Genomic DNA, 17,439 nt, shown 5'->3' with positions numbered 1-17,439 from the left:
CAGCATTATGATGTGAAAGCATGGAGGTGGCAGCATCATGATGTGAAGCATGGTGGTGGCAGCATCATGATGTGAAAGCATGGAGGTGGCAGCATCATGATGTGAAGCATGGTGGTGGCAGCATCATGATGTGAAAGCATGGAGGTGGCAGCATCATGATGTGAAGCATGGTGGTGGCAGCATCATGATGTGAAGCATGGTGGTGGCAGCATCATGATGTGAAACATGGTGGTGGCAGCATCATGATGTGAAGCATGGTGGTGGCAGCATCATGATGTAAAAGCATGGTGGTGGCAGCATCATGATGTGAAACATGGTGGTGGCAGCATCATGATGTAAAAGCATGGTGGTGGTAGCATCATGATGTGAAGCATGGTGGTGGCAGCATCATGATGTGAAGCATGGTGGTGGCAGCATCATGATGTGAAGCATGGTGGTGGCAGCATCATGATGTGAAGCATGGTGGTGGCAGCATCATGATGTGAAGCATGGTGGTGGCAGCATCATGATATGGTGATTCTTCTCAGCAGCAGGCCCTGGAAGGCTTGTCAAGGTAGAGGGTAAAATAAAAACTGCAAAGCATAGAGTAGTCATAGAGGACATCCTGATGCATTCTACAAGAGAAATGCAACGTTTTTTGAAAATTCTTGTGAAAAACAAATAAAAATTTACCAGAATTTAATGTTGAAAACCGTTTAAAGGGAAAAACTTTTAAGGATTGTGAATACTTTTTATTGTCTTTGTTTTTTTGTTTTTTTCTTAAATTAATTCATTGCTGGTTATTATGTACGTCATAAACAAACACCCTACATCTGCTTGGAAATAACAGACAAAAGACACCTTATGACTGCAGAAATTGCCTGAGAATTTGCAAATTTTTGAGCTTTTCTTGATATTACAATGATTTTGTGAGATCTTTCTGTACATGCACGAGTACATTACAAACAGGAGTTGCTAATAGATAATTCGGCTATTTTTAATGGAGCAAATTTGGCAAAATGTGAAAAAAATATTGGCTGAAAACTTGACAAGTCATACAGTGAGATATTACTAATCCTTTTCATGAAGAAGCAAGAAAATTCACAGATTTTCAGCAGAGTAAAGAAGTCAGCTGACCTATGATAATTAATTGATGAGTTGTCAACTAGTTTTATCCTCCTCTCTGACAGTCAGCTGAATATCTTTTTATTGTGCACAAAGAAAGACATTTGAGGATTTTCTGACATTTTACAGACCAAACAAGTAATTGAATAATAGCGAAAAATTATCAACACATTCATTTAGAATGAAGATAAGCATTAGGTTGCAGCCCTAGATGTCAGAGACAATTAAGAAAAAAATAAAAACACATCTACAGGTTGTGCTGCGGAATATTTTTCTCACAAATAAGAGGATCAAACATTAACTTAAAACTAAATTTTCAACAGAGGTATTTCACTGCAGAGATGTAATGTTGGAATTGCAGTCTTCATGCTAAGCTAAATGCCATTTTAGTGATTTAAACTGCATTGTTACCAAGAGCATCAGACTGATGGAGGACCTGGTCTCCCTGTGTTTCAGTGTAAAGCAGATATTTCATCAGTCAGGAGTCATTTCTGTGTTAAACCGCAGTATTTTCCTCCCACGTTCACTGAAGGAGCAGAACAAACAGAACAAGAAAAGCAGCTGAGTCACTCTGAGCAGAAATGCAGAGGATGTTTTTTCATGGAAAGACTCAGAGCTGATGTGGTTGGGAAATGATTTCAGAGCAGCAGCTGCAGAAAAAACTGGGAAAAACTGGCTTTTGTTATTGGATTGAACATCATCAAGAAATGTGACTTTTTAAAGCTCTCAACCCAAACAAAACGCTTGTCTATGTTGTTGATCCACATGAGCATACAGTAGGAGTGAATATGATGAATATGATGCTCAATTTACAGCCTTTTTCAACACTTTCTTAGTCTGAGTCAAAAGAAGAGAAGCACGTATTTTAGCTGGAAGACGTGCAGAGAACCCTGTTTTCCAGCCATTAATTGGAGCTTAAGATGCTTCTGTTGGTTTATCTTTATCCATATTTGTTGTCAAATGTCTGAAAATAACTTCTTAACATCCACAGAGTTGGTTCAAAACAGCTCAGCGTTGTGCATAAACCTGTAAATCTTTTAACTTTTGTAGTTAAATCACTTAAATTCTTCATAATTTGACTTTTCAGTCCATTTCTCAGAAGTCATGAGCACCAGAACTATAATTTTTTTTTAGATTTTAAATCTGCCATAAAGTCAAAATGTCAAAATGGAATCATCTTGTAACTTTACACATATAAGGACAACATATAGACCTCTATAAACTCCAGTTTTTGTTTCCTACCAAGGAGTCCACCATTTCATCAAAATAGCAAAAAACTGGAACCTTTTCTTGCCATGGTTGCTTCATGCCAAATTCTACTGATTTTAGAGGCCTCAAAAGTTGGTGATATGTCGACCAAAGACTGCATTTTTAGAAGAAAATATAGATCCGTCCATAAATATGCACATACAAGAACTTTCTGGGTCCCCAATACCAGCCTAATTTGAAAGTCTTGCACTTTTCCCCATTTTTAAGTGCCAGTACATAATAATTTGCACTCTGCACTCATGGATGTTGGAGCTAAATTTCTGGAGATATTGAACCTTTAAAATGGTTTCCCAAGTACGATGTATTCTTTGGGGTTGAAATTACAAAGATTCTCGGGTCTGACAAAAAATTAACAAATTCAGCCAAAAAATATTTTACAGGACTCAGTTTTGGATTCCAAATAATAAAGTCTAATAAAGTGAACAAAATCTAAGGTGGAGAAACATTTCAAATAATCTTCATGATGGTCTAAGTGATGATTGTGTTTGCAGGTTCACAGAGAAGGGAAACCTGGAGGTTCTTCTGTTCACCATCCAGAGTAAGATGAGAGCCAACAACCAGAAAGTTTACACTCCAAGAGAAGGAAAACTCATCTCTGACATCAATAAGGTAAAAATCTGAACCTGAAACTGCTCAGTTAGAAACATATTTGGACTCTTTTCACTCATGATGTGTCTTCTAGCGTATTAAAAAAACAAATTAGAAAGCTGGGTTTTAAGTTTTAAAGATCTGTTTGTGAGAGTCACTTGTGCTCATCGTGTTTGGGTTGGGTGCGTTTGTTTTAGGCATGGGAGCGTCTGGAGAAGGCAGAACACGAGCGTGAGTTAGCCCTGAGGACGGAGCTGATTCGTCAGGAGAAACTAGAGCAACTCGCCCGACGCTTCGACCGCAAAGCCGCCATGAGAGAGACGTGGCTGAGTGAGAACCAGAGACTCGTCTCCCAGGTAACTGACACGACTTTACATGTTTAGTTTTTGTTGATTTTTTTCATTGTGAAGTAAATAAATGTCAGATAATCTGTTTAATAACGGATCAATACATTCCTCTTTCCTCTCCTTGATTCTTATCCTCTGTCCTATTTCAGGATAACTTTGGATTCGACCTCCAGGCCGTGGAAGCTGCTACAAAGAAACATGAAGCCATAGAAACAGACATCGCAGCCTACGAGGAGCGAGTTCAGGTCGGTCCATCGCCTGCATCTCTCTTCTGTTTAATGACAATCAAGTTAAACTATGTCTTTAATGAAATATACACAAACATTGATTGGTCCTGGCACACATCAGAATCAGTTAAAGCTTTCCTGATATGAGGCAAACCTTGTGTGGTTGGTTAGAAACTTTATCATCCTCTGTTTCTGTGGCGCAGGCGGTGGTTGCCGTGGCGAAGGAGCTGGAGGCGGAGAGTTACCATGACATCAAACGCATCACGGCCAGGAAGGACAACGTGATCCGACTGTGGGAGTATCTGCTGGAGCTGCTGAAGGCCCGAAGGCAGAGGCTGGAGTCCAACCTGGGCCTGCAGAGAGTCTTCCAGGAGATGCTCTACATCATGGACTGGATGGACGAGATGAAGGTCTCCAGCAGATTCAACATGTTCTAGATACAGCATAAAAAATGGATCAGGACCTGGTTTATTGATGTTTTAACCCTGGTTTCTCTGCCTGCAGATGCTGCTGCTCTCTCAGGATTATGGGAAACACCTGCTGGGCGTCGAGGACCTGCTTCAGAAACACGCTCTGGTGGAGGCCGACATCGGCATCCAGGCCGACCGGGTCCGAAACGTCAACAGCAACGCTCAGAAGTTCGCAAACGACACCGAGGGTACAGCCCACAAACGTCGCAGTTGAGGTTTTAGCTATTTCTTGTTCCGGTAGAAATAAATAAATAACATTACTGTCGTGCCCCTCAGGTTACAAGCCCTGTGATCCTCAGATCATCAGGGATCGAGTCGCTCACATGGAGTTCTGCTACCAGGAGCTGAGCCAGCTGGCGGCTGAGCGAAGAGCTCGCCTCGAGGAGTCCCGCCGCCTCTGGAAGTTCTTCTGGGAAATGGCTGAAGAGGTCGTTCATCCCTTTATTCTCATTATTCTGCTTCTCTAGACAGTTAAATCAAATGTTAACCTCAGCTCAGCTCATTCCTTCTGGCTTTAAGACACACTGCTAATTAGTACAGTGTTCGATAATTTGCTTTACAATATGCTGCCCATGTAAGTTGTTTGCACTTTATTCTGATATTTTATGGAAGTGATTGCCAACAGGAGTGCCAGTACTCGTTTCCAAGTAGTGCATGAAAAGATTAGCTGAAAACGCTGAAATTTTAATTTGATTAAAAAAAGTAATTATGCTTACATTTTGGATTAAATTTTGGCTAAAAGCACTAACTAGCTAGTCATAAGTAGTTAACTAACATAATGGACTAACTGGTTAGCTAAAAGTCATAACTGGTTAGATAAAATAATGGACTAAAATGTTAACTAGAAGACGATGAGGGGGAAAGCTTTAAAAAAGTAATTTGCTAAAATACTAAACTTTCTGATTACCTAATCAATAGTTAATTTTAATAGATAATGGATTAATCGTTAGATAAAATGATGGATTAAATAGAAAAATGATTTAAATAGCTATTTGAATTAAAAGATCAAATAGTAGACTAATTAGTTAGCTAAAGTAAGAACTAGTTAGTGAAAATAATGCACCTTAAATAGGTAACACAAGCTAAAATGATGCACTGTTTACATATAATAAAACAGAACTGGTAGCTAAATATTTGGATAAGCTGTGTGTATGGATAACTATATTACTTTGTCATTGTAAAAAATAATTAGTAACAAATAAAATAAAGGATAATAGAATAGAAATAGCTACGATGATTGATAAATTACGGAGGTTTGTAAAACATAGGAATGATTTTTTTTTTTTTTAAATAGTCAGTTTATGGATACATGGCTGAAATATCCAGGTTCAACCTCTTTGAAACTCTCTGGAAACTTTACCAAACTGAACATTAATGCTAAATCATATCACATTTGATGTAACTGCTAGTGTGAAATATCATCCAGTTTAAATCAAATCAGCACACTGGAAGATGAGCGGTGTTGATGAGGGTACAGTGGAGCTGATTTTCAGAATTAAACTGTGACTCACTTGAGTTTGAATGTGTTTGTGGACTGTAGGAGGGATGGATCAGGGAGAAGGAACAGATTCTGTCCTCCGAGGATTATGGGAAAGATCTTACCGGCGCTCTGCGACTGCTGAGTCAGCACAAAGCCTTCGAGGACGAGATGAGCGGTCGAGCCGCCCACCTGCAGCAAACCATCAAACAGGGCGAAGAGCTGGTGGCCAACAACCACTTTGGAGCCGACAAGATTAAAGAACGAAACCAGGACATCCAGGTACGCTGCACCTGTGCTGAAGTCAGAGCAAAAACAAACAAAATCCCTTTTAAAGCTTAATAAAACTGTATGTTTTCCTGACACTCTCCTGCCATTGTTTCCATCTGTAGGAGCAGTGGGCGGCTCTGGAGCGTCTTTCTGCTGTTCGTAAAGCTCGTCTGCAGGAGGCCTGCAACCAGCACCAGTTCCAGGTAAAAACATTCATAGTTAATAGGAGCTCATTGGTTACAATGGAAAGCACAAAACTTTGCTTTATGTTTGCTGCTCCAAGTGTGTCTTCTACCTTGTACCATGCGCTTCTTTGTTAATATCCAGCAGCTGAATACTCAACCTACTGCTTTAGTTTAAAAAAAAATAGGAAAATCACCAAACATTACTTCTGCTAGGACCAGAAACAGAAAGATTACTGTCACGAGTAGGTCTTATATGAAACTAAGCGCATTTTCTCCGTGCAGGCTGATGCTGACGACATCGACACGTGGATGCTGGACGTTCTACGGATCGTTTCCAGCGTCGACGTTGGTCATGACGAGTTCTCCACTCAGGCTCTGGTGAAGAAACACAAGGATGTAGCCGAGGAGATCGCCAGCTACCGACCTGTCATCGACGCCCTGCACGAACAGTCCCGGACGCTGCCGCCAGAGAAGGCCAACTCTGAGGAGGTAGAACTCCACCAAACACTCTACTTTTAGCCACTCTGGACCTTTGTTGTTACAAATACAAGTTTGCTTGGAAGTCGGATATCAAGATTTCTGTCTTCTGCAGGTTCAGAGTCGGCTGGCAGGCATCGAGGAGCGCTACAAGGAGGTGGTCGAGCTGACGAGGCTCAGGAAACAGGCACTGCAGGACGCTCTGGCGCTCTACAAGATGCTGAGCGAAGCCAACGCCTGCGAGGTCTGGATTGACGAGAAGGAGCAGTGGCTCAACAGTATGGAGATCCCAGAGAAACTGGAGGACCTGGAGGTCGTCCAGCACCGGTAAGAAAAGAATCATAGACTTGCTGAAGACTTTTAAACACGTTATTAATACCTTGATCATTCCTCTGTTGACACTCAGGTCAATGGAAAAATGATGGAAAACAAACCATTTTTACAGAATACATTAACTTATTGACGTTTATTTCAACACATATTGTCAGTGCTGTTCCACCAACAGTAATTTCTAGTCATAAAGATATCTCTTAACCTTTACCTGAACCAAAGGGTATACTACGAAGCAGGTTCAACGTAGCCAGACTTTCTGTATGGTAGCTGAACCGGCAAAGCTAACGTCCCATGTAGAAATAACCAGATTTTCTTGACCAGACTCTGTAAACGGTCCAGTTGATGAGAGTGTTTGATGCGCAATTCACCAGTCATGTGTTGCTTATTTCAGCAAAGAGAAACTGATAGTTTTAATGGAGAGTTGTGAAAAATATAGCAAAGATATTACAGCAAAAAACAACACTGTTGCTGCAAATGATGCAAGAGAGGAATACTGGTAGGAAACTGTTCATAGTGTAAGATAATGTATTTAATTTCCCACTCAGTGACTCATTGCAGCTCTTTATTTCTAACCTGACACCAGCTGCACATTAGAACTCTAAAATTCATTCATTTTAACTTGATACTCAAGAAGGTCTGACTCTGTCCTGTAATGAAAGAAACATGAAAATCCCTTTAGTGATCTTGGCAGCAAACTGGGACCAAAAATATGCATTTTTTGCATCATCAACTGAATGCATGTGGCTTTTAGTAACAGCACAATGCAGACAGTTTGCAGCAAAACAGTCCCAACGACACAACACGGTCACAAAAAGATGCAAAGGACAAATATCCTCTATTTTTTGATTTCACTTTTTAAAGCATGAAGTGCTTCTGCATCCTATTAAAGGATAAAAACTTAACATGAGCCCCCAAAGTGAAATAATCAGGCAGCTTCTGGAATCTGTAAATTATAATAATTATGATTTGGGCAGAGTCTTTGGAGGTTGAACAGAGCTGAGGGAGGATACAAACAGATCTTTCTGCCTGAAAAAACGCTAAAATTTCACAGTAAAGGGAGGAGTTTTGCCTTCGTGGATGCACTAACGTTATAGAACTGATTATCTGATTCAGTCCAATGCATTTTGAAACTCTGTGGTGAGACAATATTAGAAAACAAGCAAAACATATGGGTGAAAAAGCATCACAAAATTTTTTTTGTGTGCTCTGTTTAAATCTACCAACACCAGAGAACTTTGCTTCCTTCTGACGAGCCGAACCTGCACACTGAAATTCATCAGCCGGATCGTAGACAAACAGTTTGCGGCTGTTGGATTTAGACATAAAAGCAGCCGTGTGACACTTTGAATCCGGTTTGTGCTGGTTGTTGTTGAGAATGTGGGAACCAGAGCAGTAAAGTGTTATTGACAGCAGACGCAGGTTCCACACTGTTTCACAGGCAGAATGTGTCTGTTTGTGTGTTTTATATTGTGGTTTCACGGTTCGTTCACTGCAGCCTTCTACTCTGGTTTTCATCCACTTGTCTCCATGTTGTTGGACCACAAAGCATCACATGCATCCTTCCACAGATGCTGGTTAACAGCGTGTGTGCTGGTGAAAAATGCAATCAAAGCTGAGCATTTATGACACTTGGAAACGTCAAACCAGCTGACTAAACCTAACAAAACCTATAGCATATTTGAACACATATAAAAACAGTCTTCTTTATACAGGTTTCACCAAAAAAATGTAAATAACCTTGTTAGATATTTTAAAAAATGACTTCTTCCTGAATTAAATGTTGCAATTTAACCGTTCTTGTCCAGGTTTGAGAGTTTGGAGCCAGAGATGAACAACCAGGCATCCCGGGTTGCCGTGGTGAACCAGGTCGCCAGGCAGCTGATCCATAGCGGACATCCCAGTGAGAAGGAGATCAAAGCCCAGCAGGACAAACTCAACACCAGGTGAAAGAAGCAGGACTGAAGCGGCTCATAAACTGGGATTATTAGGTGTTTTGACTACATAACTAAGATTACAAACGTATCAATGGGGATTAATGAGTTGTTTACCCTGTGTTTAAATGAGTAACTGAGATTATACTCATAAAAACTGAGATTACTGGATTGTTTACCCAGATTTTAGCTATATAACTGAGATTACACTCATATAAACAGGGATTATTGGGTTTCTTACCCAGTCTTTGACCATATAATCAAAGTTATACTCATATTAAACTGGGATTATTGCTTCATAACTGATTTTATACTCCTATAAATCAAGATTAGAAATCCTAAACTGGGATTATCAAGTCTTTTACCTGGTCTTTAACGACTTAACCAAGTTTTTACTTAAATAAACTGGCATTATCAAGTTGTTTCCCCAGTCTTTAGCCTGATAACTGAGGTTATGATCATATAAGCTACGATTATTGAGTTGTTTACTCAGGTTTTAGCTGTGTAAGTGAGATCACAGTCATATATACTAAGATTATGGGTTTGTTTACCCAATCTTTTATCAGGTAACTGATATTATACTATTATAACCTGGGATTATGGAGTTGTTTATCAAGTTTTTGCCAAATAGCTGGGATTATACTTAGAAAAACTAGGAATGTCAGATTGTTTACTTAATCTTCAGTGATGCAATTTACATAATACTCCTCTGAACTGGGAATATCTGGTTTGTTTGTTTATTTACTCCGTCTTAACCACACAGCTTTCATTATACTTCTAAAAACTGAGATTATATGGTATATACTGTATGTGATGTGACCATAAACCTGATGGACATGCACCAAGGCTGAAAGGAAACTAAACCTCATTTAACGCATAATTTAGCTCATGATACTGTGACTAAGCCGATAATTTACTGTAATTTATCAGCTAATTAATTAAGATTTAGCAGCTAATCAGACTAGGGTTGAAATGAGAATAAATCAAGAAATTAACTGAATAAGAAAACAAGGAAATTTTAAGAAGGTGAACAAAATTTAGACAGACATCGTATCTTTATTTCACTGTAGTAAGTTTAAACAAAGTTGAAAGCTGATCATTTAATTAGATTAAAAACATGGTTAACATTGAACAACAGCAGATAAAACAAGTAATTATTTATTGATTCACAGGTAAATAAACTGGTATTAAACAGGTACTTAACTTTCAATCCAAACAGTAAATAAGCGAGAATAAAGAGGTAAAGCTGACAGGATGGAACAAGTTGGATAAACTTTCTTTAATTCATGTTACAACTGAGATTGGAATTCAAATTAAGCTGAAATAAACCTGGTTAAACAAAACGTAAAAGAGACTGAACATATGAATGAAGATGCAAGAACTAGAGGACTGATCTAGTTGACTTTCATTGCTGCTAAAAAAGCTGAAATAAAGCTGATCAGGTGGACCAAGTGAGATTTAAACAGGGCTAATGTAGAGATGCTGAAGGTGTTCATTCATCTGTCCAGGTGGAGTCAGTTCAGAGATCTGGTGGACCAGAAGAAGGACAGTCTGAGTTCGGCTCTGGGAGTCCAGAACTACCATCTGGAGTGCAACGAAACCAAGTCCTGGATCAAGGAGAAGACCAAGGTACTGATAGAAGATGCCACAGCAGACACTTAGAGCTCAGATGAATTAAAAAAAACAAAGATTAACTGTTTTGGTTTGCTTTATCAATACTTCTGACATGAGAAAGGTTCTTAATGATGGAGATAACTCACTCATCCACCTCCAGGTGATCGAGTCGACCCAGGAGCTCGGCAACGACCTGGCCGGCGTCATGGCTCTGCAGAGGAAGTTGACCGGGATGGAGCGCGACCTGGCAGCCATCGAGGACAAGCTGGGCGACCTGGGGAAAGAGGCGGACCGGTTGGCCTCCGAGCACCCGGAGCAGTCTGAGGCCATCAAAGGACGTCTGGCTGAGATCACCGGCGTCTGGGAGGAGATGAAGGTACCTGAGATTTCAAGTCAAATATAAAATGCAGTCCTACAAAAAAGAAGAGGTCTGAAGTTACCTGAAAATATGACCTCAATATGTGAACTGAACACAAAATAATGACTTGACCTGATGTAATTTTTGATTATGAACAGTTATGTTGGGTATTTTGTCTCCAACGACTCTTAACTGGAGCATTATTGGTTCATATCACAATAATCTTATCAGAAAACAATTCCATTTCAAACTATCAAATTTTCATAATAATTTCTGCTCAACCATCTCTGATTTGCCTGAAATTTTATTGCATTGATTGTAGATATTCTAAAGATATTTGTAGAAGAATTCTGCTCTATTTGGATAAGGCTATCTAGCAATATTTTTGTTTTTGAAGTACAATTTGTCAACCTGCTCGATCAGTTATGAAAGTTTAACTTAGTATAACTGTCACTATTTAGGTGTTTCATAAATATTTTTTTTTGGATTATCTTGACCTGCAGCTACATATAGTTCAGAAAATATCACTGGTTGACTTCTGCATTGTCAATTTATTTGTTAATATGTGTGTTTTTATTGTTTTTTCATTTTTCAACTCACCCATAATCAGAGATTATTTGATCTACTTGTCCAATATTGCACATTCTGAATCCATGACATGATGAGAAATAACAGCAAAAAGTTCAGATGTTTATCTGTATTAGTTCCTGAGATATTGTTGTTGAAACATCCTCAAATTTCAGTGTGCAAAAAAACATGCTGAAAGTGGGTTTACAGGAATTAATTTAAAGAAATTATCCCAGAAGGTATGTGATATAATAGTGTAAAATTTCACAGATACCATTTTAAATATTCATCGTTTATGATAAAGAAAAAGTTTCAAGTACATGAGAGATGATTGAGCAGAAGGCATCTGATGATTTTAGAATAACCCCATGCTTAGCTAGCTATAACTATCATTCATTTTCCCCTTGGTTTTGTTTCCAGGACACAATGAAGAACCGTGAAGAGTCCCTTGGTGAGGCCAGTAAGCTGCAGCAGTTCCTGCGTGAACTGGATGATTTCCAGTCGTGGCTGTCGCGGACACAGACGGCCATCGCCTCCGAGGACATGCCCAACACGCTGGCCGAGGCCGAGAAGCTGCTGGCTCAGCACGAGGGCATCAAGAACGAGATCCGCAACTACGAGGAGGACTACCAGAAGATGCGGGACATGGGCGAGATGGTGACGCAGGGCCAGACGGACGCCCAGTACATGTTCCTCCGACAGCGGCTGCAGGCGCTCGACACCGGCTGGAACGAGCTGCACAAGATGTGGGAGAACCGGCAGAACCTGCTGTCTCAGTCCCACGCTTACCAGCTGTTCCTCAGGGACACCAAGCAGGCCGAGGCCTTCCTCAACAACCAGGTAAACACGTCAGCACACCTGCACTTTAGATTTACTTAAAGAGCCCATATTCTCCTTCTTCTGGGTTCCTCCATTCAGTGGTTATGAAACTGCTTTCCTGTGCATGAAAAAGATCTTCAAACATACAAATTCTGCGTCAAAGTGAGGTTGTCTCTAAATTACAGAAAACACAGTTCCTTAACTTCCTGAAATACCTCTTTTAAAGTCCTGTTTCTCTTCTGTTACTTATCTACATCATCATGTAACACATTTGCATAACTCCTCCCTAGTGGCTGGTTTAGCCCTCAAACAAGGACTGTGCAGCTTCCTCACTGTCCAACATTAATTCCTCATTAGAGTAGCATGAACATCTGGGATCACTAACCAGCATTACCTGGTTTTTGTTGGGCAACTGACCAATCAGAGGAAGGGGGATCTTAAAGAGACAGGAGAATAAACATAGGGTTTGAGATATGCAGTATGAGAAAAACAATGTGTTGGTTGAACATTAAAGCTTGTTAACATGTTCTAGTAGACCCCCAGATTACAATTATGAGCCTGTAAATGTCCAGAATTTGAGCTCTTTAGGGTTTAAACTGAACCACAGACTGCAGGAGAAACTTGTCAGTAACATGTCATCAGAGGTCTTTTTCTAGACTTAAAGCCTGAGGATGTTTAGTGAACACAAAGTTGGTTCTTGTTGCAAGGTTTTTTGTCAAAAATGACTTCGAATCAGCTGATCTGATTCCAGAGCCTCGGGGGCCTTGACTCCAAATGCCCTGTTCTCTTTAGTTTTCAGTCGGACCCGTGGAAACGACATAAAACCTCTGTACGAGGATCACAAAAATTTGTACTACAAACTTAGAGATATAGCTGAAAGAGAGGCCATGAAGGGTCTCAAAGATAACCAGTGAAATCTTGAAAACTATTCTTAAACATACCGGGAGATGTTGTAAAGAGGTTTAAATGTGAGCAGAGATATGAGCTTCAACAGAAGAGCTTGATAGATGAATATCACGTGATGAATATTTGTTCTTCCTGTCTGTCAGGACGTTAAGCCTCATGATACTTTTAAACCCAACGTGATAAACAGGGTTCAGATGATGCAGTAGTGACGGTATAGAATAGAAGCTGGGCTTAGTTGAACCTCACACAGATTAAACATCACATCCACCATAACTGGTTGGCTTCCTTTTCACTCTGAGAAGGTCAGAGGCTGCCATCAGGTGGTTAATGGCTGTCATTACACCACTTTTAAATAATCTGTATTCCAAACAGTGGTGAAAAGAAACCAAGTACATTTACTCAAGCACTGTGCATCCACATTTACATTTTTTGCTTCTCAACTTTTCCACTCCACTAGATTTCAGAGAGAAATATTGGAGTTTATGCTCCACTTTTTACATTTATCTGATAGATGCAGATTTGACACAGTGGATAATATAATGCATAGTTGAAGATTAAATGAGTGGTTTCCAACTTTTGTGGCTTTTTCCAAAAACCAACTTGTATTCAGCTCACATTTCAGAAATCTGAGTTGTTGACAGCTCCACCAAATGCTGATTTTGCCTCTGAAACTTCTTGAAATGATCCAATATCTCAACGAAAATCAAAGAATAGAGAGAAAACTAAACAGATTTGTGTGGGAAGGTGGTTGAACTTTGTCATTACACCCAGTGGACACTACCACCTCCTCTATTTTGTGGTTCAGGAGTACGTCCTGGCTCACACTGAGATGCCAACAACTTTGGAGGGAGCTGAAGCCGCCATCAAGAAGCAGGAGGACTTCATGACCACGATGGATGCCAACGAGGAGAAGATCAGCGGCGTGGTCGACACCGGACGCCGCCTGGTGGCCGACGGCAACATCAGCGCTGAGCGCATTCAGGAGAAGGTGGACTCCATCGACCAGAGGTGACAGAGATATTTGAAGACATCTAGTTGGTGGTTGAAGCCTCTGAAATGTAAAGATAAACTTGATTTCCTTCCCTGTTAATGGCAGTAACACAAGCTGCAAATATGACGGTTTCGTACCCCTAAATGTAAAACTGGGAATAAGTTCTGGAAAATAAACATTTTATTTTGTTCTACAGACACAAGAAGAACCGAGCAGCAGCCAGCGACCTGCTGGCAAGGCTGAAGGACAACAGAGATCTGCAGAAGTTCCTGCAGGACTGCCAGGAGGTAAAACAGAGATATATCTTGATTTTGATGGGTATTTGTCCCTGTGGCTACTAGTCGAGGTAATTTTCTGGTCCTGTGTCCTCAGCTGTCCCTGTGGATCAACGAGAAGATGCTGACGGCTCAGGACATGTCGTACGATGAGGCCAGGAACTTGCACAGCAAGTGGCTCAAACACCAGGCGTTCATGGCTGAACTGCAGTCCAACAAGGAGTGGCTGGACAAGATCGACAAGGTAAGAAGGGAGGTTGAGAAATTAAGACTTTTCTCTAAGAATACATGCTGTTTGCCTGAAGCATTTGACTTGTTCCACTGTACATGTTGTTAAACCAACATCCTGCAACCTGTCTTCTACAAACTGGAATCAGTCTTCATCTAATGCTAGAATTGTTGATAAATTCTGCAACTGCACCTATAAAAATCAAAAAAGTGTGCTTGTGCAGTGATGCTCTTCTCCCAGTGCTCCTGCAACGCTCATATCGCTCCCTGGAAGTCCCTTAATGCCACTGTGAGAGACGCTAATTTCCTGATTTGTGTTCTTGTTATTGCTGTTAGAGAGACATTTTTCTGAGACCACAGAGTGACTAAAGACAGAGAGTGGAGGCTGCATCAGACCTGAAGTAGCACATTTAATTTAGCAGTAATTGACCAACAACCTACAGATACTGATGATTTCAAAAATGTCAGATATCGACTGCAATAATTGTCTAGGCCAGTAATCAGTCTACATGCATCTCTTTCTTTCTCAGTGCCACAGGGTGGTTATTTGTGTTTTTAAAGCTCATCTAGGTTTCTGTAATCAGGATAATAAAGCATGTATACACAAACACACTGCAAAAACCTGCAAAGGTTTAGGGTTTAGTATTAGAACAGCAAAAATTTGAATCAAATTAGTATTTTTTTGGTCCTGCCACTATTTTTGAAGCATTTTAGGGTCTTCGTTGGTGAAGCTATCATGTCTAAGAGCTTTTTTAAAAAAAATTTCAGACATGCCACAGTATCATAAATGCAAAAAATGAAAAAACACAAAATGAAAAAACAGCAAGATCCTAAAATAATTTCTGAAAACAAGTAGGATGAAGTTTAACTTCCTAGCTCCTACCAGCTACATGTTTGTACGGCTAATGTCTTACTTTTTCCTGTTTGCTTTAAACCTTTAATACTTTTATACCTCTTTAGAAGCCCCAATAACACCTTCCACATTATTAGATTTTTAAGCAGTCATTTTGTTAAATTATTGTGCTCATTTTGACATTCATCCACACTCTTCCATAATTTTATCCCACAAACTGATAAACATCTGCTCTTAATGGTGGTACGAGAAAATGACTTTCCTCTTAATTCATAGTTTCCAATGTTGCTTCTGAACAGTCGCATGTTGCCACTTTATTGTTTACGTTATGCACTATATTAATAGCTGTGTGGTCATATTTTTACTGGATATAATATATTATATATCTGCACAGTAGGTCAAGTGTGGTAAAAAACAGTGAACAGTATAATAAATAAGAGGCTTTTGAATTCAGATCTGTTGGTAGAAACTGAGTGTTTAAAACTTCCCTCCAGGACGGTCAGACGCTGATGGCAGAGAAACCAGAGACGGAGGCGATGGTCAAGGAGAAGCTGGCGTCGCTGAAGACAATGTGGCAGGACCTGGAGTCGACGACCCAGACCAAGGCCAAGTGTCTGTTCGACGCCAACAAGGCCGAGCTGTTCACTCAGAGCTGCGCCGATCTGGACAAGTGGCTGGGAAACCTGGACGGACAGCTGCAGTCCGACGACTACGGGAAAGACCTGACCTCGGTCAACATCCTGCTCAAGAAGCAGCAGGTCAGAAGTCAGTCAGGGATGTTAAACAGTGTCCTGAGTTTCTCTGTCTGCATTCACACGTGTTTCTGGGAACAAACTCAGTTCCTTTAAAGTCTTTTCAGTTTGACAGCAGAGTTTCTCTTCCACTGAGAATCAAAAAACAAAAAGGGAACTACTTCTACTTCCATTTTATTCACATAGTGCAGGTTTAATAAGTTGCTTTTAAGGATTGTTTAATTTCACATTTCCAACTTTTTAAGCTTTTGACCCCCTAAGCCACCGGGCGGCGGACCGCTACCGGACCATGGGTTGTTTGGTACCAAGAATAAAAATGTATTAGTTTTTGTTTTAGTTTCTGTGGAGTCTACACAGTGTTTTATTTTGAAAAATGACTAGATCATCTTCCATCTGTGTTTTTTTCCCACGCTTTGTCAGTTTTCATCCCATTAAATGAAGTCGTCAGTCTAACCCCAACAAAATTAATAAAAAACAAACGTCTCTAGAGAGCTTCTTTGAAAAGAGGGAGAGGCTGAAACAGAAGTAAGTAAGAAGTAAATACATATTTAGCAGTAAAACGTAATTTTATTCATTTAGGACACTTTTTTTTTAATTTGAGAAAGAAAAAGAAACTATTATTATTTGTTATGTGTGCGATGACTGGTCCGCAGAAAATTGTCTTGCTTAAAACCGATCCATGGTGCAAAAAAGGTTGGTGACCACTGAACTAGACAATAGAATCACCCTTTTTTTCAGCAGGAAGTAATTAATTTCTGCATCTCTGTTGCTTGCCTGCAGCTACAACTTTAAGTAGTTTATTGCCCTAAAGATGAAAACTACCACGACTTTCCATGAAATTTATTTAAGACGTTCATCTTGCAATATTATCTGGTCAACTTTTAATTTACACCAAAAACCGCTTCAGTTTATGATCCAAAATCTGTGAAATTAATGCCGTTTCCATCACACTCAGCTGTAGTTTTTGTTCACTATTAGTTTCACTCACCAGATGTAGACTTCAAGTATCAGCCTGCTGACAGGTATTGTTATTATTTGTTTATTTAACATGTAAATATTTACTATTATAGTGCCAGAAGAGGGTGTTTTTCATCTGGAATACCTGGACAGACATTTCAAAAACATCCATAACTTCACACAATGAATCTTTATTGACAGCTGCCGTTGATTAGTAGTGACTCGTCAGCTTGGCGGCCATATTGGAACACGGAAATCAGTCTTGGTAATGCAAGCATCAGGTCTATACACAATTAAAATAATCACAACAAATCTGCAGTCTATATTTAAGATACAGTAGTTTTAGTTAAATATCAAGTTTTTGGATTTTTTTTAGCTCCTGTCACTTTTTTCCTCACAGTGGAGTTATTTTTACGGTGAGAGAAAGTCTTGCACCTCTAT

General features: G+C 39.9%; 1 protein-coding gene across 4 annotated transcripts in view; it reads left to right on the top strand.

Moving 5' to 3' along the window:
- LOC111572926 (spectrin beta chain, non-erythrocytic 1) overlaps positions 1–17,439 on the top strand; it is a 192,966-nt gene that overhangs the window by 143,868 nt on the left and 31,659 nt on the right. For all 4 annotated transcript variants that reach the window (XM_055018549.1, XM_055018548.1, XM_023276818.3 and 1 more), the window contains 18 exons: positions 2,865–2,982; positions 3,159–3,317; positions 3,458–3,553; positions 3,739–3,945; positions 4,040–4,193; positions 4,282–4,433; positions 5,546–5,764; positions 5,875–5,955; positions 6,220–6,426; positions 6,530–6,741; positions 8,553–8,690; positions 10,187–10,307; positions 10,453–10,668; positions 11,638–12,057; positions 13,748–13,950; positions 14,130–14,220; positions 14,306–14,452; positions 15,784–16,047. In XM_055018549.1, coding sequence (XP_054874524.1) covers positions 2,865–2,982; positions 3,159–3,317; positions 3,458–3,553; positions 3,739–3,945; positions 4,040–4,193; positions 4,282–4,433; positions 5,546–5,764; positions 5,875–5,955; positions 6,220–6,426; positions 6,530–6,741; positions 8,553–8,690; positions 10,187–10,307; positions 10,453–10,668; positions 11,638–12,057; positions 13,748–13,950; positions 14,130–14,220; positions 14,306–14,452; positions 15,784–16,047 — 3,205 coding nt within the window. The remainder of the gene's footprint in view (positions 1–2,864; positions 2,983–3,158; positions 3,318–3,457; positions 3,554–3,738; positions 3,946–4,039; positions 4,194–4,281; positions 4,434–5,545; positions 5,765–5,874; positions 5,956–6,219; positions 6,427–6,529; positions 6,742–8,552; positions 8,691–10,186; positions 10,308–10,452; positions 10,669–11,637; positions 12,058–13,747; positions 13,951–14,129; positions 14,221–14,305; positions 14,453–15,783; positions 16,048–17,439) is intronic.

This window comes from Amphiprion ocellaris, chromosome 16 (assembly GCF_022539595.1).
Source record: "Amphiprion ocellaris isolate individual 3 ecotype Okinawa chromosome 16, ASM2253959v1, whole genome shotgun sequence".
Lineage (NCBI taxonomy): Eukaryota > Metazoa > Chordata > Actinopteri > Pomacentridae > Amphiprion > Amphiprion ocellaris.
Note: the sequence above shows the minus strand (reverse complement) of the source record. Positions and strands in the feature narration are given on the sequence as shown.